Below are 24,020 nucleotides of genomic sequence, written 5' to 3' on the forward strand. Positions count from 1 at the left end.
GTTACATATTAGAAAATCTGGGTCACTACTTGTGTTTTGCAGTCTTTTGGTCAAAGTCTCTAACATCATTGTGCTTGTAGAAATCCACTGGCACATGGTTATATCTACAAGGAGTCATCGTTTATAACTGTTTATAAAATATAAGCCCTTTCAGCAAACAGTAAATGCATATCTTAATTTCCTGGTTAGGTAAATTGAAAAGCAACGAAACAAACAAACTGGGGAAACAGACAGGCTTGGTATATAGAAGCAGAAGAGATGCATGTGAACAAGAAGAGTTGGTTTTTACAGTAAAAATAACTGTATTCTGAAGCTGACAAGCAGTCAAATACTACCAAGGAGCTGCACGTTATTACTCAATTTATTGTACATACTGTGCATTTTATGGATATTGCATGGTTTGGTGTCACTCCTTTTCATTTTAGCTTTTTCTCATTGCTGCTCAGTCACTGTTTTCTAATAATAAAACTAATCTTGAAAATATTTTATTTCTGGTTGAGTTTTACAGCGGTTTTCATGGTGTGCAGCTGAAAAAACAAGGAAGTGAGTCAGCATTTTGAAAAGTCAAAGCTTATCTCACCAGATATGCAGTTTTATTTCTAGCTGGGTTTTTATTGTCAGGGGAAAGAAAACAATACTGTGGTGAATAAATAAAGCTTTAATATTGTACTGTATGGATTTGAGCTCTTATTTCAGGTGTAAATTCAGAAGCTGGACTTGTTAACAATACAAACTGTCTAATGCTGCACAACTGATCACTGCATATGTAATGAGTTACCCTGAGGATCCGTAATTCAGCCACACACAGGGAGTTCTGGACAAATGACCAGTTTATTGGTGGAGGAGTATGAACAGAAGATCAGTCCAGGGGAGTGGTCTGCAGAAGAAACCAGGCAACAGCTGGGAGGTAAACAGGATGGCAAAATACTCATCCAGGCAAAGACAAGGCTCAGAGATCCAAAGACAGGCAGGGTCGGTAACCAGAAGATCCGAAAGGTAGCGGTATCCGTCGAGGGCAAGGCAAGGAGGGTAATCCAGGGGCATGAAGCAGAGGGTCGGCAACTGAGGAACAATCCGTAGACCTCTGGAACAAAACTAGACATAGGTCTGATTATTATCTGGCAGAAAAGGAGGGATTGGAGGGAGCTTAAGTAGGCAGTGAGAGAAAAGGAAACCAGGTGAACTGAATGAGGTAGCAGAGGCAATTAGGAAGCCAGCAGGTGGATCGAGTAATCAATGATGAGCGCCAGGAGATCAGGGTGGCAAAAACATGACAGCATATGCAATATTCGAAGGCTATAATGGTTTTGTTCTGTGCACTTCATAACCTTTTAGGACTTTGTTACTGGATTAAAAGAGTGATGGTTTATATATTCTCATAATGCAGTTGGATTAGTTGGATTTACATTTTGTTATGAGTACAGAAGCGTAGAGCTGTCATCTAAATTTAAAATGAAACCATATCATGTCACAAAGTGATCATTTTATTGTGAAAACAGAAAATTAGTTACTTCATAAAGTTTTATTTAAAAAAATTGAAACTATTATATTATCACGTGATACGTTATGCAGTAAAAATGTGGAGTATGATCCGTATTTCTGTTTGAGTAAGGGAAACTTCATGCATTATTTTGGAGAAATAGGTAAATTTCCAAATGGGATTAAGTTGTACTTCATATGAGGACATTGTGATAAACCTAACAGGACTATGTTTTTTCAACTTAATTCTCCCTGTCCCAGTGGTGCATATAACCTTTATAATTTTAATCTTAGTTTTCAGAAACAGGAGGACCATATGCGTAACCACTGGTACATGTTAACCAAAAGCAACACACGCAGATAAAAGTCCTCAAACTGGCTGCACGCAGGCAGGCTCATAACTGTCCCAGATTCCTGTGTGTACAACAGTAAACCATAGTAGAATAATAATCTTGCCAAAAAGAATTTACATGTTTCTGCTTGATGAGAATAATTTCTATAAAATGAATATTTGGACTTTTAAAAATGTGCACAATATCGCCACTTTCTGTAGCTCATGTAGAACATTATTTTGACTTTAAAATAGGAGATTTTCATAATGAAAAAGAGGAGAAAAAGGCAGAAACTACAGGAAAGCTTTTTAGAACTAGGCAGGACATGGACATACATGCTGTTCTTAAATACTTGGGTGTCAATCAAGATTATCAGCAAGCACACAAGCAAATTTTAAAAGACTGAAATAAAAATATGGTCTAAAGAATAAGAGGATATAGAGTCAAAGATAGTATGACCACAAGAGGAATCAAGGACTTTTCTGCACAAAAGTATCACATTTATAAAACGATTACACAATATAAAATTATGCTGTGAGTATTACTGGAGTCTTTATGACTTGCAAGTCAACCTTTGGTTCCTCTTCATGCCTCTTTCTTCCCTCACCCTTTCATCTTGGTAATAACGATGCTGTAGAATTGGGGACAAAGGGTTTTAAACCACAGGTAATTTCCTACATCTAATCTATATGTTAATGAGGCATAACTTGGTCACAGAAATGGCAAAGAATTGGTGTAATTCAGTGGACTGCAGTCCATGGAAGTCCATACAACTACTGCTGTGTAAGGCTATCAAACACCAGACGCTGGTAACATGCAGGTCAATGGGAGGGACTGAAATTCATCATCCTTCTACTGGCGTGAAAATGATCTATTTATTTTAAAGACTACAATCTAAATCCACCTCAATACTACCATGAAAACCCAGCAGCGCATAGGTGTGTGTAATATGGACACACTCTGTGTATCCCACTGTGTGCAGGGCTGTGTTCTCTCAAGCAATGACAACATTAATCACATCTGACTTGGCCGCTGAAACATCCATGTACACCCTTCCCCCATTTCCTGAACAGGCATGAACTCTGCTCTGCTCTTTATCTCAGTACAAACCTATAAACACAAATCTAAATATTTGCTGTTCATGCACACAAATGAATTACAAATGATTTGATGGTTATAATAAAATGAATTCATCAATCCATCTTCTGCTACTTTACAGTAAGACTTACTGTATGCCTTGAAGCATTTAGTTGCCAAAACAGCACAGACCTAAATATTCTTAGCTGATTGAAACATCTGCTATCCCATAATCTAAGACATATGTTGTCTCATACGAGCACATGGCATCTCACACACAAAGACGCATACATGAAGAAAGATAAAACTGCAGGTATCTGTTCTTAAACCTGCATGAAAATTTAACCTTTTTTTAGCCACTTTGCTGAAATGTGGAAAAGATTAGCATCAGCAAAGCTTCTTGTCCTCATATTCAGGGCACAGATGGAGGGCTGACGTCAGCAGGCCATGATGCCATCCTCATCTGTCATGTGAATTTCTGAACACGCTTGCATGCCCACAAACACAACTCTCTGTGTGCATTATAGATTGCAGGCAGAAGCTGAATGCTGATAATTTTCTGTCACATAAAGGTTTGTCAGCTTCCATTTGTCAGGCCCTCCATAAGTCTCAGTTGCAGGACTCTGCAGCTGCTGTGAGGTAAACACACTTTATATTTCATACTAAAGTGATCTCCTAAGAGACACTTCTCCCCTTCACCAATCCATTATTTTCCCCTCAATTCTTACTTGCAGTGCCCCCTTAATACTTCTCTCCAATTCTCTTATCATCTCCTTTTTGAAAAAAAAAAAAACCCCCAACAAAACCTCATTTATCCTTCTTACATCACTCTGTCTGTTTATATGCCTGATACATTTACATACATTTTCTTAGTTGAAATCATCACTTTTTATGACCCTGTTTTATTTTGTTACTTTCTAGACCCCAATGTTCACTGAACAATCCCCACGTCAGAAAAGATGCCACTACTGCCATCTGCTGGACATTTATTAAACTGCGAATTTTCAAAGCTCACACAGCCTCTGTCATCAAGAAAGTCAATTTAGAAACTAGTGTGACAAAAATAAATTGTAACTGTATTTTACACTCACATCAATTGTTTGTTTTTTTTTCATTTCTTAGAAACATCACACATAGAAAGGTGTGGTCAACATTTAACCTTGGCTAAAGTGCTGTTGTATGTTACATAAAACATGTGGCACCAGTAGAAATACACCAGCTCACCACACAAAAACAAGCTGAAAAAATAGGAGATAGAAAGTTGGAACAGTGTCTGGAAGTCTAGAAAAGCTGGTATGGTGATAAAAATAAAATAAAATCTATATTAGATTAATCTGCAACAGATCTGAAACATGATTTATTATGGAAATGACCCTATCAGGAAGTAAAGATGGTCTGGTTTTCATCACTTCATCAGAGAGCATGCATGCAGATTGTTTAGATATTTGGTAATGAATAGATAAAAAATACTTTATGATAAGAATTCATCACATGCATTTAAAGGAAAAATTAGGGAATCAAGACAGTTTTCTCTTTATAGAAGTTCATGGACTAAAAACAAACGTACAAATTTTTTTCTCTTTAATAAAAACTCCAACTTTACATCATCACATTTTTAAAAACTCGGCATCAGTTGATGGGAAAGTACGACTGGTGTTAAATATAACATGCTTTCTCACAGAATACTTTTTTCAGAGATTTCACTATTAGCTAATCACATTCTGTATATATTTTACCTGAATTGTTAACAAAACAAACAAAAAAAAAAATCTGGCAGTATTCCCTACTTGTCTGTCGCTGAAAGCACTCTGCATTATGAAACAAAAATAAATGAATAAATAAACAAATACAATTGATAACTGATAAATTTAGCAAAAACTTTAATTTTCAGAACAAACAAATATGGAGAAAACAGTTTTAATGTCAAAACTACAATAAGTGGTCTGAGGTATCAAACTGAAGAAGAGATTTAAAAAAAAACAGCGATAAATATGTGGCTGATGTCTAATTTAAGATGAGCAGAAAATGTTCTGAAAAATCAAAAGAAACTCTCTGTTTTAGAATTCAAAATAAAATTTATACTTTTTTCAGCTGATGAACCTCTGATATAACCAGGAGCATAAATACATTTTCTGCTTTTCCAAAGAGCAACTGTTTACTGAGGCTGTAAATCTTCTGCATATCTGACTCTCTTCAGGGCTGCTATTCTAAACAGTTTATCTCTGTGAGTCAAAAGCTTTCTTTAAGAGACTGCTTCCCCACAGACAACGTCTTCCTGCCTCCGTAAGGGGGCCCGACATCTTTGCACAAATCATCTGTTCCTAAACATTTTGGCAGGGCTGTTGAACCAGCGCAACATGCTTTGCTACCACAATCTTTCACTTTATAATATATTTGCATAGTGTCTTATACAAAGAATATTCCTGCTTCCTCCTGCTTGACTGAATTTCATCTGATACTCTGCAACAAGTGATAAAACTGGAACATTGTTAGTTGATTTGACACAGTCATACACAACTTAAGGGTGTGTGTTGATGAAACCTGAGCACCCACACTAAAATCCCACCCAGGCACAGGGGTACTTAACATTCAAACTCCACGAGGATGGCTGAGCAGCATGTTTAAACCTTTCACACTGCAGGGTGAAAAACTGACCCATCACGTTAAATGCTATTTAAATGTAACTACATTAGAAATCCTTAAAGTTATGATCTCTATAATATTTCTGATAAACTTGAGGCATGAGTCAGGACCCAGTACATTTTTTGTTTTCGCAAAGTTCTTTTACTTTGAAATGTTTGTCATCCACGTGTCCTGTATGATTTCTTCCCGACCCCCAAGTAATTGTCTTCACCTGTGTCCTATCGTCTTCCTTCCCTCCCAAATGTTTAGGCTGTTTTCCACCACTCTTCACAGCCAGATGCTCTTGTCTGTTTGTCTGTGTTCCAATAGTTTTTCAGAGTTTTTTTTCTTGTGAATTTTGTTCTAAATAAAACATATTTTTCAAAAAACCAGTGTGCATTCAACGAGTCCAATCTGCCTGCATGACCCTGACAGCATGAACTGGTCAGGAAGACAAAAAAAACTGATTTTTAGAGGTGAAAATAATATTTTCCTGCAAGTCCTTGAGGGGTTGATGTTATATGATAAGAAGGTGTGGTCAGAGGATTTCCAGTCATTTCACAAACTCAGTTACAACAATCTTTGTGTAAACAGCAACTTCAAAGAGTCTTCATACTGCTGAGTCATGGTCAATTGTTGTAGGAAGGGAATCATGCATGGATTACATCAGGACAGGGAGGAAACAAGCAACAAGGAGATAACGGGAGAGGTAGGAGAGATAGAGAGCTTGAGAGGAACAGTAAATAAGGAAACGTGAATGAGTGATTGAGTGAAGGACCTGTGGAACAGGAAGGTTCCTATTTATAATTTATTGTTTCTGTCTGTCTGACAGCCAGACAGGAGAAGAATCTTGAGTGTACTGAAGGGAAATTATCCATGTCATCCATCGCTTGCACCAGCACATTCACACAGCACGTCTTTATGTTTGCACCGCCCTGGAAGAGCAAAATCATTTGCTGCACTACAGTAACCACATATCTGTCTTCACTCCAGGAACAAAATCACAGAACTGTCATAACATGCGTTTTCTCCTTTGTTCCCTTTCTGTCTTGTTTTCTACATGTAGTTCCAACTTTTTCCAACTAGTTCCAACCAGGCCATTGTATGTTATTTTGATGAAATCAGGAGGAATTCAGTTGAGTTTCCATATAAGGCCTTAAACTTCTCTGGCTTCTTGCTGTTGTGGAAAACTTGATGATAAACTGTCCCAGTGGAGAACTTGGTCTAAAAACTGGACATGTGAACAAAAGCAACCTTCCCCCTACCAAGCAAATCACACAAACCCAAAGCAAATACACAGATCCAAACAATATGCATATGGACAGACCTGTCCTGAACACAGGTTCACCTCCATGGCAGTCTTAGAGATTCACTTATTCCTCTTACCCATGGGCACTCCCTCACAGTCCGACATGGCTGCAGACAGACAGGAGGATGAGGACAGCGTCTCCTTTTGTCAGCTGTGTCTGCAGTTTGATTCTTTCTCTCAGACTCAGTCCCCACCAGAATAGGGTCCTTTTCAGTCTTAGCTATAAGACTCTTTCTCTTTGCTTAGCTTACTTGCTTTACTTTCTGTCTGCTTGTTCTCCTCAGCTCTCCTCTACTCTCTCCCCCTTTTAACAATCTGACCAGTGGCCAGAGGGTATGTCACTCAAATATCACACACTTTACCATTGGACACTAATTTTGTAACGAACAGCCCTGCCTTGGTGTACAGTTCTCCTTAGATATGGCAAACCCTTATGGATATGATTTCATGGTCCTTCTCGTGTTGACACATACAGTTTATCATTATCAAAAACAAAAGAATTGTTTTTTCACACTATCACACAAACAAAAGAAAGCTAAGCTTCCTTCCTGGAAAAAAATCACCATAATTTATTTAAGAACCACAGTTGTTCGTTATCAGGACTTTCTTTTTATCCCTTCATCTTGTTACAGAAAACACATTTTTTTCCTCAAAACTTCTGATCCCTGAAGTGAAAGGTTGGCACAAATCTGCTGCTGTGCACAACTGTTTCTGTATTTCTGTCAGTAGTACCTTATGCGTCCTAAAGGGGGCGCTAGTGTGTCATTGATCTGTAACCCTGTCAGCTCCTGAATACCAAGATCCCTTTGTCAAGTGACTGTTCTCAAGACTGCAGTTCTGACAAACAAAATTTCAGTTTTCTGCTTCTTGCAATTAAGTCAGTGCACGTGTTTATGAATAGTTTCATACAAAACACAACCAAACAGCCAGAATCAGAATAATAAAAACCTTGTTTGGCAGCAAACAGAAAAGTCTATGATGTGTAGAAGCAGGAAAACTGAACGTCATGGTCATATTTGTTTTTCCATTTTAAATCCTGTCTGAATGGAGAAGACAAAGGAAAGTGTTTGTCAGCAACCTCGTTATATGAAACAGATTACCGTTCTACTTGAAGGCAGAAAAATTCCTCAGAACAAACTTAATGCAGCACAGCTTTGATTAAAACTCACTCCCCAAAGCTCCCCACACACTTGTCCTGAATTACTTCTCGGCTTACTCAGCTGACCCTTAGTCAGTTGACAGGGAGGATTATCATGAAGGAAAGGTTCAGCATGTGACTAAGTGGGGTCAGATGCTAGACTTGTCCAGCAGTACTCGTGTCAGAGAGGTTAGAATTTAGTGGCAGGGGAGCGAGGGATTTATCTTGAGATTTTGGGAAAACATGGGGGGTGAGATGTTGGAAGGCTTCCTGCTCTGTTATCTGTCCTCCAAACCTGTCAGTAACCCCTCCACCCTTCCAGCCTGCAGCGCCCCAGCCTTCACGCCAGGACCGGCTTTGATGTTTCAGCTCCAGTTCTCGTTTGCAGAAGAGTTTGAAGGCCCCTTTGCAAACACTACCTAAACCTTCACCCCATAAAGACCTCTCGACCCCATGAGCTCTGGCAAACAGAAAGTGGACCAGTCTCTTATGTGACTGCTAAGCACACTTTGATCACAAGCAATTACTTTGGATGAGGTAGTGTGGGTAAAAAAAGAAAAAAGTCCTGCATTGTTCCCAAATCACGTTTAATTACAAAAGGTATTTTTTCATTAAAGATAATCATGGCAACATTAGCTGCTCAGAAGAAACTTGCAACATTAGGAGATTTGAAAAAATATTTTTGAATTGAGCCGTTCTAATAACTTGATACATTCACAGCCTTTATCTTTGTCTATTATTAAATTATTCAAACACCAATAATGTAATTTAAAATACACAGACTCTTTAAAAGCCAGAATGACAAAAGGAAATTCTGGAAAGCATGCAAGCAGTCAGTGTTCCAAAAATATGTGCACATTACCAACATATTCAGTGTAGTCTTTCCACTTTGCAGCTTCTCAATGCCATAGAGCTAAAAGACTTTTTGTTCATATGAAGCCACTAGTTTTCCCACTAAAATCCTCCACTCCTGATACAAGTCTTGGCTCAAGAATGAGGATCCTGAGGACTGCAACAACTCCAAGCGTCTGCTTTGTCTCTAAGCAAGCATAAACAGACTGAGAAAACCAAGAATCTCAGTATGGGTTCATCTCATTTTGGATGTTTTTAGTGTGTTAGTGAAAGGTAATTGAATCATTTTTGATAGGTTTGATGGCAAAATTCTAAAATAACCTAGTAAAAAGTAACACACTAAAGGTCTAATATTACATCCTTCCTAAAACTAACTTTAATTGAGTCTAAGTTACATTGCAGTTAGGCACCTTAACTGATGAGGATGGTAAAATCCACCCTTTTGATATCTCTGCATTGCAAACTATGAACAGAAGGGAAAATACGTTTTAAATAATTAAATATTTATTTATATATGAAAAATAATCCTATACATGCAGGAAAGTTGCTCTTTCACATCAGAAAGGTCCTCTGTCTAAAAAGCTTGAAAAAACACTGATTTAAGTTCTAATGTTAAATATAACTTTTGACCACGTGCAAATGTAGCTTCTTAACTAAAAATATGGGTATTACATTATATATTTTGGATAATGATAAAAGTCAACATAATGATGTCAGGATACCTTAATGTTTCAAATACCAAACAAATCTTTGTTTTTTTGTTTTTTTTTAGCTCTTATTACTGAAAAGACAAAAAAAAGGTTTAAAAAAAAAGTTTAAACATTAAATCAGCAGGCTTTGATGCACTTCTTTTGGCTATTCTTGCCACTGTTAATCTAAATGTTTAAAAAAAAACTGTTTAACTAAACTTTTAATCATTTACTGACACTAAACTGATTTAAAAATGTGTCATCACACATCTTGACACTTTCTCCCACCTTTTAATTGTTCAGCTGATTCTTTCAACTTAAAAATTTCAGTGCAATTTAAAATGTGTTGTTAGGACTGCTTCAAAACAGCAAGTTGTCCCAATATGTATGAGTGAAAGGAGAAAACCAGTGTTCATCCAAATAAAACATGTAGTTGAAGGTCAAAGGGAAGTGACATAAAAGGCCATTGGCCTGTTTTATTGCTCGATGTTAATGAAGCTACAATTGCAACAGTAGCTGTGTGTGCAGGTACTAATGAAGTCTTAATAGTGTTAAATCCAACAGCTTCTGAATGATTGCACTAACTGTTTTATGGCTCTGTGGGCAGAACTCTAATTGAGGACTTGTGGCAAAGAGCTGCACTTCACAGCTTTCCACAGGTTTAACAACCTGTATGGAGAAGCTAGGCTGCATTTCACTGTGCCAGAGAGGGAGAAAACAAATAAGGAATATATTTACAGTTTATTAGTTTTATTTCCAATTAACAATATCAGTCATGAAAAATACCAAATTTCCTCCTTTGTACCACTTATTGCAAGATACTGCTATGTGCTTCATGAATGACCATGTATCTCCATGAATGAGAATAAATGGCATACAAGTTAATTCTCTTATTAATAGAACAGATTCTGTGTACAGAGAAATGACTTAAGTCTGTTTTGACTTTGAAGAAATTGAGGATTCATCAAATTAAAGGACATGAAAGCACTAATTAATCTAATTTGTGTGAGAGACTGAGACTCAGTGGGTCTCCAGTGTATTTGTGGTGGAAGATTAACTATAGAAGGAAGAAGGAAGTCTGCCTCTGGCTGGGGTACAGAAGTCCCCCTCCCCTACTGAGAAACAGCTGAGGTGTGACAGAGGGAATTCCAAAGCATGCAAACAAAAGGCAGAAACTTTGATTTGAACAGCAGTGGTAGTAAGAAACTAACACACAAACCACAGCTCTCGATACACAGTGGCCCAGCCCTCAGGTCTTAGCCAGCTGAAAGATGAGGGAAACTCCAGATGCTTCCCAGCAGTTGTGGGTTGGGACTTGGAAGAAGGCGAGTGCTGTGGAAGACTGGCAAAGGGGTTGGAGTTATGCATCAAGTGGAACAATGTAGCAGCAGCAGCAGCAGCAGCCGCCGAGGCTTAAAATTAATAGGAAAACTAAGAAGGTTTTGGCCTGAAGCAGCGTTTCAAATGGAGAGGGAGGGCAGCGGCAGCAACAGAGAGGGACGGGCGGAGTGAGAGGAGGTTCCACGCAGAATGTGGATGATGGATGGACTGGTGAGGAAGGGAGGAGAAGGGGGGCCCATGATGGTGGGCTTCAAAAGAAAAATGACCCAGACTTCTGCTGTGATGTAGAGTGAGTGTGTGTGTGTGTTTGTTTGGAGGGGAGGGGGAATGTAGAAGAACATGTGGGGATCTCATAACCAAAAAAGGGTGTTTTTAAATACCTCCAGTGTGTTCCACCAAGTCAGGCACCGAGAGGAAAAGATGGTAAATAAATCATCTACTTTGGAATTTTGTTTTAAAAAATGGCCCTGGGTTCATTCTTTCACTGCATTAATCAGCTGAAAGCCATATCCAAAGCCGTCTCAGTGGATACACCAGTGAGCTATTACAACTACAAGATGTTTCTGTGGCTTTAGTGGTATGCATAAACCTTTTGACTGGGGTTAACTTCAGGGCTTTTAAAACATGATCCAGCCACACCCCCTTAAAGCAGACAATCAGAAATGAAACCTCTCTTCACACACACACCTACTTGGTCTCTCCTTCAGGAGCTGCGAAATCCATTATGCCTCTAAAAGAGATCATATCAGCTCCAGGCAGACAGACAAATACTTAGTTCGACTGTTGGATAGACCTGCAAACTAAGACGCTTCTGTGTTTGGGACAGGCTGACTAAATGTCTGGCTACTCTTCAGACGCTCTCAGGTGTGACCGGCCTGTCTCCTGTGTACCGCAGCCAAGATGGCAGACAGACACAGAGGTGTTTCAGTGAGCCTGGAGTTGAGTGAATATCTGCTCTCCCCTGTCACAGCCTGCATACGCTCCTGTGAGCAACTCTAACACAAGCCAGATCTTCTTTCCTGCAGAACTATGCAGGCTTTCACTGAGTTAATGCATATTTTCAGTCTGAGCCAGGGTCAAACGTTTTGCCAAAGACCTGGCTGACACGTAATTTCTCCCAGCAGCTGTGGTTTCCACCAGTTGATGACTAACTTTACATTTGAATCAAAGGCTTTAGTTTGACCACGATTGCATTGCACCAGGATTTTAAGAGAGGATGTTGGATTCTTTGGTTCTTAACTTAGTCATACACATGACTCTAACAGCACTAACACTGTTACATTGGTGGAACCTGAACCCCACAGAAGAAGCCCTAATGTCCCCCTCAGTGCACTTGCATACACACACATGCACGCACAACTCTTCTCTAAAATTGCTGATGGGTTGTTTTCATGAACTGATATTATTTCCAGATGGAGGTCATGAATAAAACCTGACGGAAACAAGTCGGGTGAAACTAGAAACTTAAAAAAACAGAAATGGAGGGGTATGGAGCTGAGTAAAAACAACAATCATTCTCCTCCCCCGCTCATTCCCTGAACCTTTCAAAGAAAAAAAAAAAGTCTAGCTTGTCAATTACATGCCGAAAAACAGAGGAGCAGTGTCCCACACATGAACATAAGGACAGGATTCATATGTTTTACATCTTTCATCACAGTGCAAATGTGCCAAACATTTCCAAACAAAAAAAAGACTTTAATAACAAGACAAAGAAAGAATCCAGCTCACGGCACACACTTTGGTTAAGTAAACAAAGTTAGAGAAGGTAAGGGAATACTTTCAGACTCAACAGTGAATACAAAAAAGTGCTATGAGAAAGAGCAAGACAGGATGAGTTTCACCAACCTGGGCTTATTGATTAATCCACATTGTTGTGCTGCCAATGTAGACTACATCAAACTGGAAAGCTTCAACAAAACTGGAACTTTGTGTTGTATATAAATGCCACATTTATATCACGTATATAAGTATATATTTCATTGAAATTATTTATTTAAATATTTTACCATCTCTCAACACACAATTGAAAATTTCAGTGGGTTCATCATGAAAAACAGGAATAATTCTTTATAGTGGAAACCACTGTGGAAAAACTTAAGACACTTGTTGGTAAATTCTGTTTGACTGCAACGATGGATGCTTATTAAACTTCTATCATACAATGAAGAAAATACATATCACGAAAATGTATATATATATATATGTATATATATATATATATATATATATATATATATATATATATATATATATATATACATATATATATATATATATATAATTTCAATGGGCTGTATACGCAACATCAGTAAAGTGGAAAAAGAAGGAAATATAAATTCTCTGTGGAAATCATAGAAAGTACATCACCTGTGCTCAAGAGGTGAGAAACCATCCAGCTCCTCAGCCCAGTTTGAAAGATTATTAATGCACAGTTATCAGTGCATTAATGCAAAAGGATAGCAGTCAGTCATTTTCTGAACCGGTTAAGGGTTGTGGGGAAACTGGAGTCTATCCCAGCAAACACTGGGGAAGAGAGACAGTTTGCCAGTCCATCACAGGGAAACATGTAGATAAATGAAGAAGAAAGAAAGAAAAATACCCCCAGTACCAAAAAAAAGAGGCGCAAAAGAAAGAGATGATGCAACGTGTTTATATCCTAACTTTTATGTGTTTAGGGTCTCAGATATAAAAATGAAAACAAATTATTAATTTTTTCCTAAAAGACCAAAAGTTTTTTATTTTTATTTATTTATTTTTTATTTTAAATTTGAGAGATTTTTAGTCATTTTCTGGTAAATATAAAGTTCACATGACAAAATCTCAACATTTTAGGAAACATTTATGTACTTCAAAACTTATTTAAAAATGTTCTTACATTAAAACAATATAAGCAAAGGGGAAAAAGGCTAGATCTATGAGGCCAAAAAACTCAGTTCTGTATTTAACAGCTGCCAAGAAAAACCAGACAATTTCTCCTCCAAATTGATGTGGAAGAGGATAAACCACAGCTGTAAGTTTCACTGCATTACAGCTTCTCTCTGCAGCACACATGAAGGATTGTTTCTGTAACTTCCAGTTTAATTCTTTGCTCTGTCCATTAATACTCATAATTTCATCTCCAAATTCTTGAAACATGACCGCTTATGATGTAATGTGCATCTTGTTTGAATTGGAAGATTGACACAACACTAGTGAGGGGAAAAAAAGTTGACTTGGCAGCACACAACAGAGGAAAAACACAAGCTAAACTACAGGCCTGCAAGTTTCTTAAATATGTACAAAACCCCAAGTATTATCGCCAGGTAAATGTCCTGCAGAAGGAATTGTCCCACCGCATTATTTCTAACTTAACTTTCCTTTTCAGTAAGTTGCAGACAGAGCTAAACTCGTCGTTGTCCTCTGACTCTTATTCTCACCAGACATGTACAGTTTAACTGTGATGTTTATTTAAGGTTTGGGCGTGGAAACGTTTGCATTCTCCCAAATTATAGTTTCATGTGTCAATGATAAATAGCTTTTCAACAGATTTTGGGACTTGATTGCTATGTCTTATTTATCCATACACACACACACATAAATTTTATCCAGTCAGTCAGGTTGTAAGCTTGTTCATAAACCTGCAAGCAGTGTTTCTAGCAAATCCAGTTGATTCAGTGAACCAGTTTTATCTAATCTGAAGCAGACTCCTTATCTGTATGATCGAGTCTCTAATCAGCCAGCTTTGTCCAGACAACAAGGGGCCAACATAAGGCAAAGAGGAGCCTGAGGCCTCTGTTGACTCTGCTATAAAACTCATTTGTAGACAGGGACGCGCCCTTTCAAGTCAGTTGTAATGGTACGGCTGATTGGAAATAGACTCACCACATAGATTTCTGGAATTTAGCTTCTCTTTCCGAGTCTCTATAGGGTGCGGAATATTCTTTAGAACTTGTCTGGAACGGCATAATGCATTTCTACAGCAAGATAAAAGATCTGTTTATGAATTTGGCTTTTTTTTTTTTTTTTTTTGCTTTCCTGTTTAAACAGCAGCAAATGTATGGCAAACGCTGTGGTTTAACACCACATTTACATCTAAGGCATTTTAAAAGCTTTCCTTCTCTAACCCTAAACTCTCCTGTTTGAATTTTAATACAGACTGACCCTTCAGCTCCCCCACAGTCCTGCTCTTATCTCAGCCTCACCAGGTTCCTCCGAGCATGCACAGATGGCAGCCCATTCGTGTGCAAACCACAGCCTGAGCTCTGATTGTCCTGATGTCTGCCTTTGTCTTACAGTAATGCCCTCAACCTAACCATGAGAAAGAGCTGTAAGTAAGCTAATTTACATGTATTAATTAAGGCCCATAATGAGCTCAGCATGATGGGGCGTTTGAATGCATTCCTTTGGTATTGTGCAAACTCTGCGGAGTCCTACAGACTCTGCTGTCTCAGTCATTCAGATGGGGTGCAGATTGTTGATATGGATGCATGATATGAGATAAAGAACTAAAAACAAAGCAAACCAGGTCAGTTTACTCATACAAGTTCTCCCTCCCCCCACCAAAACACACACGAAGGTGTTAATGAGAAATAAACAGGCTGTTAGCTGCAGTTAAGACTTCATACAATAAAAAATGCAAATGACAACAGTAAAAAGTAATGATTTGATTTATAAGTACAAACTGTACAGTTACAAATGAAGTATAAAAACACTGAAGTAAATCATTTTTCATTGAAAATAAACATTTCACCTACAAGGTGCACATAAGCTGCAATGCATGTCAGAACAATTACATTACTTTTAACTTGATCATAAATATTGCTCAGTTAAACACTAAAGCCAAGTTTACAACAAACTGTTCTGGAATGGTTTTAATCAGTTTTGCTCATTGTTGATGAGTAAATGCTAACATGGCTGATGCCATCTTATATCACAGTGCAGCTTCAGCCAGACAAGCATGAGAATATTACTTTGACCTCGGCGCATTAACATCAAAGTGTATTTGTACAAGAGCTTGTTTTCTTTTCTTGTCCTCAGGCTTGAAATGCTGAGCTGCAGTGGCTGCTCTTATTACCGCTCTTGTTTAAAAATCTGACTATTGTGACACAGCCTTGCTACGGAAGCCAGCTCACGGCAAATAAAGGCAATGTTTAGGAGGAAAAAAAAAAAAACTTTTCAAGAGCATAAGGCTCTCCCTCCTTAATTATACCTGAAGGGAAATCCCTTCAAATAGTAGCTGGCAGAAGCAGTGGGCTGGCAAGCAGATCAAACAATCACTGAGAAGAAGCCATATAAATACATCACATTCACTTGCTCACATCAAACAGCCCGGCCTCTAGAGGCTGCTCCTCATCCACACAGCTGAGTTGCATCCAACTGGTTTTCTGCGAGTTCTCCGCTTAAGCACTGTTCTTATGCTTTACTTGCAGTTGCCGAGCTGTTTGTCAGCTCTCCTTCCGCTCCAGTGACTCCAGCTCCACTGGGTTTTTCTTATACGTCATAATGATGGAGCCTCGGGATCTTTGGATTTCTTCACGTACACCTCCGACGTTTCATCAGGCACCAGATGACTGAAGCTGCTCCTGAAGGAGGCAAGAAGTCGACCTGCAAAGAACAAAAGTGTAAAAAACAAAAAACAAACAAAAAAAACCTTGTTAAACACATCGACAACATCATTAAAGTAGCATGTTCTGACTTGATGTAATCAACATTTGTCTGCATTTCAGTTTTAAAAAGCCTTATGGAAAGATTAAAAAGGAGCCAAATGTTTACTTTGCAGTTTTAATCATGTTGCACGTGTGCTTATATAGGCTTACTGTGCAACATTTGTGCACACAAAACCATTTTATCAGTCATATTCCAAACACAACAAAGTTACATTTAATCATCTTGATTCCATACTAAAATTTCAAAATAGAGTATAAGAATCTTCAAAAGGAGGTAATGGGCATTTTGACTTACCTGTCCAAGTCTTCTGCCCTGTCAGAGTGAAGCTGCTGCACTGAGAATGGGAGTTACAGATGTATGCTGCCTCTCTGGCACTGTGGACTGACAGCATGCAGCCCTGCTGGCTGTATGAGGGCCAGCAGCGGTACTCCACATTCCCGGAGGTCCCCATGCCTCGCATCACACTGTAATCTAACCACAGAGGAGGAGATGCCACTTGAACACACAAGGCTATTAAGAGAATGTGAAGCACTTATTGGAGGATAAGATGAAAGTTTAATGATCCCCGAAGAGAAAACTAATACATCTCAGTGCTGAAACAAGACTACAAAAGAATGAACTACAAAGAAAGCTGGAAGTGGGAATGCTGATGCATATATTGACTTCTTATATGATCGAAACAGATCCATTTGTATTGTCTCTTGCAAACCTAAAAAGTTCCTAAAGTGCCCTAATATTTCCATACTCACATTATCTCAAATATAGACAGATTTACACGCTAAAACTTTAAAATCAATATAAATATTTATGTTTTCTTTGATGGTTGTTACCAACTTTTTTTTTGTTTTGTTGACAAAACAAATATATCACTGATATAGACATAATGAAATGGTTATCTTTTAACATTATGCTTTCTTAATTACTAAATAATGTGGTTATAAAAACAAAAAAAAAGAAATTTCTGCAAGGAAAAAATCTTCAGGACAAAATGACCAACTAATGAAACCTGTAAGTGTTTGACACAAAAAAGAAACTACTTTTGCTGCAAAAAATAAGAAATACTTTTTCTACTGTTGTTGTTTAAAAGGTTAAACTTGAAGCTTCTGTAACTACAGTAAAACCAGACAGGCCATTTCATGCTTTATGGCTACAAACTGTTGCTTCACACCAAAAGGAGAAAAAAAAACTTCTTCAATTTCACCTCCCCCCTTCCAAACATTTGTGTTACATTCATCATTATAACTCCTTCAGTCAGACGTCTGGTGGATCTGGCCTTAAATCATCTGCTACACATTAGCCGGAGCCATGAGAGGAAAGCATGCATACATATGTCTGCACGAACACACGTGCCAGAACTGGACAAAAGCTTTGTTTGTGTGCCTGCATGGAGGAGACACCCACTTACAAACTGCTAACCTTCCTAAATGGCAAGAGGCAGCATGAGTGTGTATCTGTGTGTGAATGAGCATTGTTGGAAAGAAAGAAAAAAAGAAAGACACGAGGATCTGCCTCTGGGTTTGTAAAAAGAAGACAAGGAGACGGGGGGGGGGGGGGGGGGGGGGGGGGGGGGGGGGGGAAACATTAAGCCTGTTGGGAAGCTAAGGGGTGGCGGACCTCAACTGTTCAGACAAAAGATGATAAGTGGGCTTTCTATCTACTCATAAATTACAGTAGACTCGACAGCACTTTGGTCTTAAATAAATTCAGATTTAGCTTTTATGTTTTTCTTTTAAAAATAGCTACATGTTAACGTTCAGCTTTGTACTTCACATCATAGATGATCTCAGCTATGGAAGAATTACATGCACATTACTGGTGACTCTCCATCTGTCAGCAATTTTAAATTAAGACTTGAGGTCTGATGAGTATCTTTCTCTGTCTCACACACACACACACACACTTATGCAGCTATCATTATTATGACATTTAATTAACCCAAACACTCCATTAACCATTTCAAGGCTTAATTCTTACCACTATACCTAAACTCAATGCATACTTTAACCTCATCCCAAACCAATTCTTCAGAAATTATAATTTTCTACATTTTTTCTGAGATTTGGTTCCAATAAGGACAACTAATCTTGACAATTTTGGAAGAAATACCTTTACTGGAAAAATTCTTGTTTAAATTCCAAACTAGTAATGCACAGATGAAACCAGCACTATTGCACAGTATTCCAATAGAATAGAATAACAATAGAATAAAATTACCCAGTGGCAGGGTTATATCCCATTGACTGGCAGAAACAATTAAATTAATTTTTATGCAATTAATGTCATTTTGCACAAAAAGTTTTTGGAAAATGAAAAGTCATCAAAATATTTTTAGCTGGGCAGGATAAAAATATATTTTTTATCTACTACTTTAATGTTAGCACAGAGTTAATCTAACGGCTAGCTACTTACATTAGCTTAACATTGCTTATCTGATACAACTTCTAAACTGAATAACTGGGCTTGTCCTCGACATACCTCATTTAATCTAAACCCACAATGTTAAAATAATAAACAGATACATTTTTAAGTCTTATCACACACGCTGAGCGGCAGCAGTCGGCTCCTAGCACCTCCTTGTTAAGCTGAAACATTCCCTCCCAGTGTCAGCCTCAGTACCCAGGCCTCTTTACCCTGAACCTGTGATTAAATTCACAAAGCGCTGCTATATAAACAGTCCAGCATCTGGGGGACGGAAAAAATCTCCCCACAGGAACGCAGCCAGTCATTCTGTTATTAATATTTCATACGGCTGAGAGACCCGGCGGGAGGGTGAAGGGGGTGCAGTGCAACGAGTGGAGGCGAGTTGGAGTGAAGAAAAGTGAAAGGCTGCTTCTCTGCTTATATGGAGAGAGTAAGAAGTGGGGCAAAATGTTTGTAAAAGTTCAGTTTTTATTAATTTACTCATGGCTACATATAAGTTCTAACAAAAAGTTTGAAATAAGTTGTTAAAAATACTTTATGATCTTCCTGAAAGTAAAGTAAAAAAAAAAAAAAGGTATCGCAACACTAAATTTCTTTATTTTTCTTTAAATGAACACCGAGTGCACTTCCTGAGCCAGACACATGTAGGATTAATCCCACTTTGTTGGTCTTGTCCTCTCATTCCAGCTGCCTAATAAACCTGTCAAAACAGCCTGAGCTGGAGAAACAAGCCCCCACATTTTTTCAAAGATATTAAATGAAAACAGGGATGTAGATTGTCTATTCCTAAAATTGGGATAAAAAAAGCTAAGCATTCACTCCAAGAAAAAAAGAAAAAAAAGGTCTACAAGAGAGCCCACTGTGCTATAAAAAAGCAGCCTTCATTCCATGTGCTCTTACCCCTGATTACTGATGGAGGCAGGTTGTCCAGGTGGAGGCCTGACTTGTATAGGAGGAGGATGTGTTCAAAGGCTTCCAGCGTCTGATTGATGTCAGTTTTCAGCTCCCCTGAAAAACACATAATGCATTAAATCTGGAAAAGACTGAAGTCACTAGACGCACAAAGTCAGTCAAAATGGATGATTTGGCATTTTTGACACCATGCTGTTTTATCCCAGTCATGTGATCAACAGATAACTTGTATTTATTGCAGTCGCATGTCAAGAAGAATCTCATCAAATGAAACACTAAGAGGCCTGTTGTTACATGACCGCCGCAATGGAATGATTCGCTTTCTGATCTTCAATAGTTAATCATGTCAGCGTGACTCTTGTCCTCACCTGTGGTGTTCATGATGTGGTCTACCAGGTGTGTTAGGCCGGGCGGGGCCTGGTGAGGCAGCAGATAGGTGAAAAAAAACCTGAAGCCAGGGAAAGACGGCGCATTCAGAGAGACAGACAAGCCCCATCACATAGCTCCCATAGAACATGACTTTTCTCACTCTGCTGTTAGAACAAACACAGCTCGTAAAGCTGTCAAAAACGTGAAGTGTTTTAAAGGGGAAATACTCCTGTTTTCCATTAAAGTAACAATGCAATCATCACACTTCCATCAAACAGAACATTTCCAGCTGTTATGTCTTTACTATCACCGTTTTAGCTGTCAGCTAAGCCTGTATTTTAACCCCATCAATCCATCTAACATCTATCATGCAGTAAAACTGTCACTTTTTTCCCCCCTTACCTGTAGGCATTGTAAATGTTCCTCTTCTCATTCAGTCCTTCACACACTCCCCGAGATGAGCAGGGCAGAGTGAAATTTCTGTGTGGGAACTGGAGAATGCAGTCGGCGTCCTTCCGACAGGCAGTCTCTTCAGCACTGGCATCGTCTAAGTCTGTGAGCTTTAGCTCGCCGGAAACAGTGACGAACTGCCGAGGCTGGAAGTCCAAAAGCCCCATGGAACCCAGAGGGGACCGGGAGAGGAAGTGGAGGAGCCTGACCAGGTCCAGACACACCTGGAGATCAGACATGTTAAAACCTGATCAGCTGGGGTACTGACAGAAACACAGTGGAGGAGTAACAAATTGTTCTTAAAGCTCCAAATATGTGGTCTGAAAAGGAACAACAAATTAAAAATTAAAAATTTTGATTTATCATGAAAGTTACTTATTAAAGTTCTACAATTTTGGATTTTTGGTTTGTACTTTTTTCGTCAAAGAAAATCTATATTTCACATTTTAGCCATCAAGCTCCAGTGTTGGACTCTTTAAATACCGCTTTTGAAATTATATTAGAAAGCTGAAATGCTGACAGAGCACAAAATGTTTGTGTCACTACAAACATAGCTGTAGTGTTAGGTAATGCTCTGAATTACTTGGATGTCACTTGGTAGGACTGGAGCAGAGTAAAAAAAAAAAAGAAAAAAAAAAGAAAAGTTCTGGGTGAAACCAAACACCCCTGGATTATTGAAGCTCGCGCAGATGCAACGTAGCTAAAGGGGGCCCGAGCAGCTAGAGAAGGATATCATAAGTTGCTATTTGAGTGATGCAGAAAAATGAGATCCCCAGTTGAGATGATACTTGCAAAACATTAGGCTGCTTCTGTCAATCCAAAACAGCAAACATGCAAGCTCCAACAATATTTTCCCTCCACCTCCTCCTCACCATTCTTTCAAAGACGTCCATGCGTCAAGAGATGCACATATTTGAATCGCTGGAGTGTAAATTCAGCTTTTGTTGACTTCCACTAGGAGCATACATGTGATGGGGGTTGAGCTGAAACTGTGTGTGTTCTGGGATGGGATGACATACCCAGCCAGAAGCGGATTAACTCCAGGACCCATCTCCATTCCAAAAAGGGGCTGATCAAATACACTGAAGGGCAGATGTCAGACCCAAAGAGTTTCAAATGTCTGCCTGCCTCATCTTTAAACCTTCATCTGCTGTGCCAAAAAGAGCGCTGGCTTGCCATGTGACACCAACAACTTCTCTCCCAAAGTGCAGTCAAGTAGATAAACTATAGTGTTCACATATCAACAGCTAATGCACTTACCCTGAATCTATCCTCCCAGGGACTCTGGAGCAGCTGGATCATCTGGAGAGGACTCCCATGCTCCAGAATGACTGCAACTCTTCCACCTTCGATTCCTCTTCCTCCTTGCACCCCTGCACAGTGACCCTTAAGCTGCAGAGGGGAATATGACGAAGACAAGTTGCAGTAAAAATAGAGAACAATCATGATGCTGATGTTTGTTTTTAAACATTACAGCCCAAAAAAAAAAAAGGAAAAGAGGCATGTTAATTTTTATCTGAACTGAAAGCACAGGATGTTCTAGTGTACTTCTGAGCACTGCTAACATGTGACGGTAAAATCAAATTACAGCCCAGAGGGCATTGTGCACTTGCAAAATTAATCAATTAGGCTGTCACACAACTGTTGAATTTGAGAAACAAATGCACCGGTTTAGTTCAAACTAACTCCAAATTGTGCTGTAATGGTTTGAGTGAATAAGCGCTCAGAGTTTCAGATGAAACCCAGGATAGCAGAGAGTACAGAGGCACATTGTGTGCTCCTGCCAAACTGGACCCAAAGGTCAGAGGAGGGTCAGTGAATTTAATTTAATTACATGGGAAGGCCCTGCAGAGCCAGTCAAACCTCTCATCCAGCTCACCCTGGGTGAGACAAAGGAAAATGTGAGCAGTGCTACATGGATTATGGAAAGTCTTAATAATATCCAGCAGTAGTTCCACAGCTCCTACATCTAGTAGCTGCATGACTATGTGATCACATGTACTGATGGCTGTCTCTCATCAAGACTTGATGTAAAATTCAGACACATCAAAACTTTTCAGGGAACTTTGAAAGGCTGTAAAACAGAAGAGACATTTCACCTTTATGACATTCGGATGCTGCAGCCTTTGCAACAGCACCATCTCCTTTTTCAGCTTGAAAGAAACCAGCTCACGGCAGCCCTGCGGATCTTTATAATCCTCCAAACACTTGCCCATGTCTATGCCCTGCTCGTTAACGAGTTTTAACGCCACGAGCTGACCTCCAGCTAGATTCACTTTGACAACCAGTTTGGTGTATCCTGACCCGAGAACCTCCAAAGTCTGCATGTCCACAAGAGAATCACAACCCATTTGATTCAGATGCGCGTTTCTGGAGCCAAGTGTGATCTCATCCCACAGACTGTAATCCGAAATTGAGTCTTGCTCATATTTGGGGGAATGTTGACTTTCTGTCCGTTTGTCTTCCTCGTCATCATCAGGTAAAAGAAGAGGAAGGATTTCTTTTCGCCTCGCGTTTAGCTGGTAAATCAACGCCCCACGGAGCGACGCCAACTCCTCTTCATCAGCAGAAATAGTTGCGTTAGGAAGCCGCGATATTCTTGCTCCAAACTGCTGCACGCTGCTGATTAAAAGTGACAAGAGAATAGAAAGAACTACAAAAGCCAGCAGGGCGGCCGCGCGTAAAGAGCTGCCCATCCCGGGCATTTCCCTTTCTTGGCACAGCCACTGCGTTAGAAAACGCGCACAGTCACCAGCCGAGACGACCACTCGCTCCAAGTGAAAGGACTTTCTGCTGGAGAGACGCTCGCTTCTTGTTTCCAGCTCCAAGGCAACTCCCTCTAGAGGTGTGTCCTGTCTGCTCGTAACTTTACACCCGCCGGACAACTTTGCAGGAGAGCTCGACCTCATGTTATCAGTCGTTGCTGCTCTTCGCAACTTCTTTTACACGAGCCGCCGTGAATTTTTTTTATAGAAACAATTCATTTACAACGATGAAACCTGACATTATTCTGAGAACAAACTATTAGACAGAAAATAAACCAAAGATATTCACATTTAACTGCTTCACTATTTGGCACAACGCTAAATTACGTGTGTTAAGTGGACTATTTCTTCTTTCTGTACATAATAATGGGGAGACCTCTTGGAATAAGTGGATTGCTGTCGTTCACAGTCTATCCAACAGGTGGCAGCAAAACACGCTTTTAATTTTTTCCAACCGAATAAAAGCTGCCTGAAATACAAAATGCCTTTCAGAAAGCCCAACCTATAAATTACAACAGCGTTTAATAAAATAAAACAAAAAAATGACAGAATAACTTAAAACACAATAACACAACACACTCAACAAAACTTACGACAACTTTATATTTACAAAGCATT

The 24,020-nt window shown here is 39.1% G+C and overlaps 2 protein-coding genes across 2 annotated transcripts in view; both read right to left on the reverse strand.

Moving 5' to 3' along the window:
• Nucleotides 1–7,066, reverse strand: part of eml1 (EMAP like 1) — a 49,772-nt gene extending 42,706 nt beyond the window's left edge. The window contains exon 1 of the mRNA XM_079261947.1: nt 6,897–7,066. Coding sequence (XP_079118073.1) covers nt 6,897–6,924 — 28 coding nt within the window. The 5' untranslated portion in view covers nt 6,925–7,066. The remainder of the gene's footprint in view (nt 1–6,896) is intronic.
• Nucleotides 7,067–15,569: 8,503 nt separating this feature from the next.
• Nucleotides 15,570–23,546, reverse strand: pkdccb (protein kinase domain containing, cytoplasmic b; the record flags this gene model as incomplete). Its single annotated transcript, XM_079262078.1, has 7 exons — nt 15,570–16,422; nt 16,780–16,956; nt 19,807–19,914; nt 20,187–20,266; nt 20,590–20,861; nt 21,898–22,029; nt 22,737–23,546. The coding sequence occupies 7 exons, from the start codon at nt 23,544–23,546 to the stop codon at nt 16,316–16,318; spliced, it is 1,686 nt and encodes a 561-aa protein (XP_079118204.1). The 3' UTR covers nt 15,570–16,315.
• Between the last annotated feature and the right edge of the window lie 474 nt (nt 23,547–24,020).

The sequence above is a fragment of the Telmatherina bonti genome, assembly GCF_933228915.1.
Source record: "Telmatherina bonti genome assembly, chromosome: 22".
Classification (NCBI taxonomy): Eukaryota; Metazoa; Chordata; class Actinopteri; order Atheriniformes; family Telmatherinidae; genus Telmatherina; species Telmatherina bonti.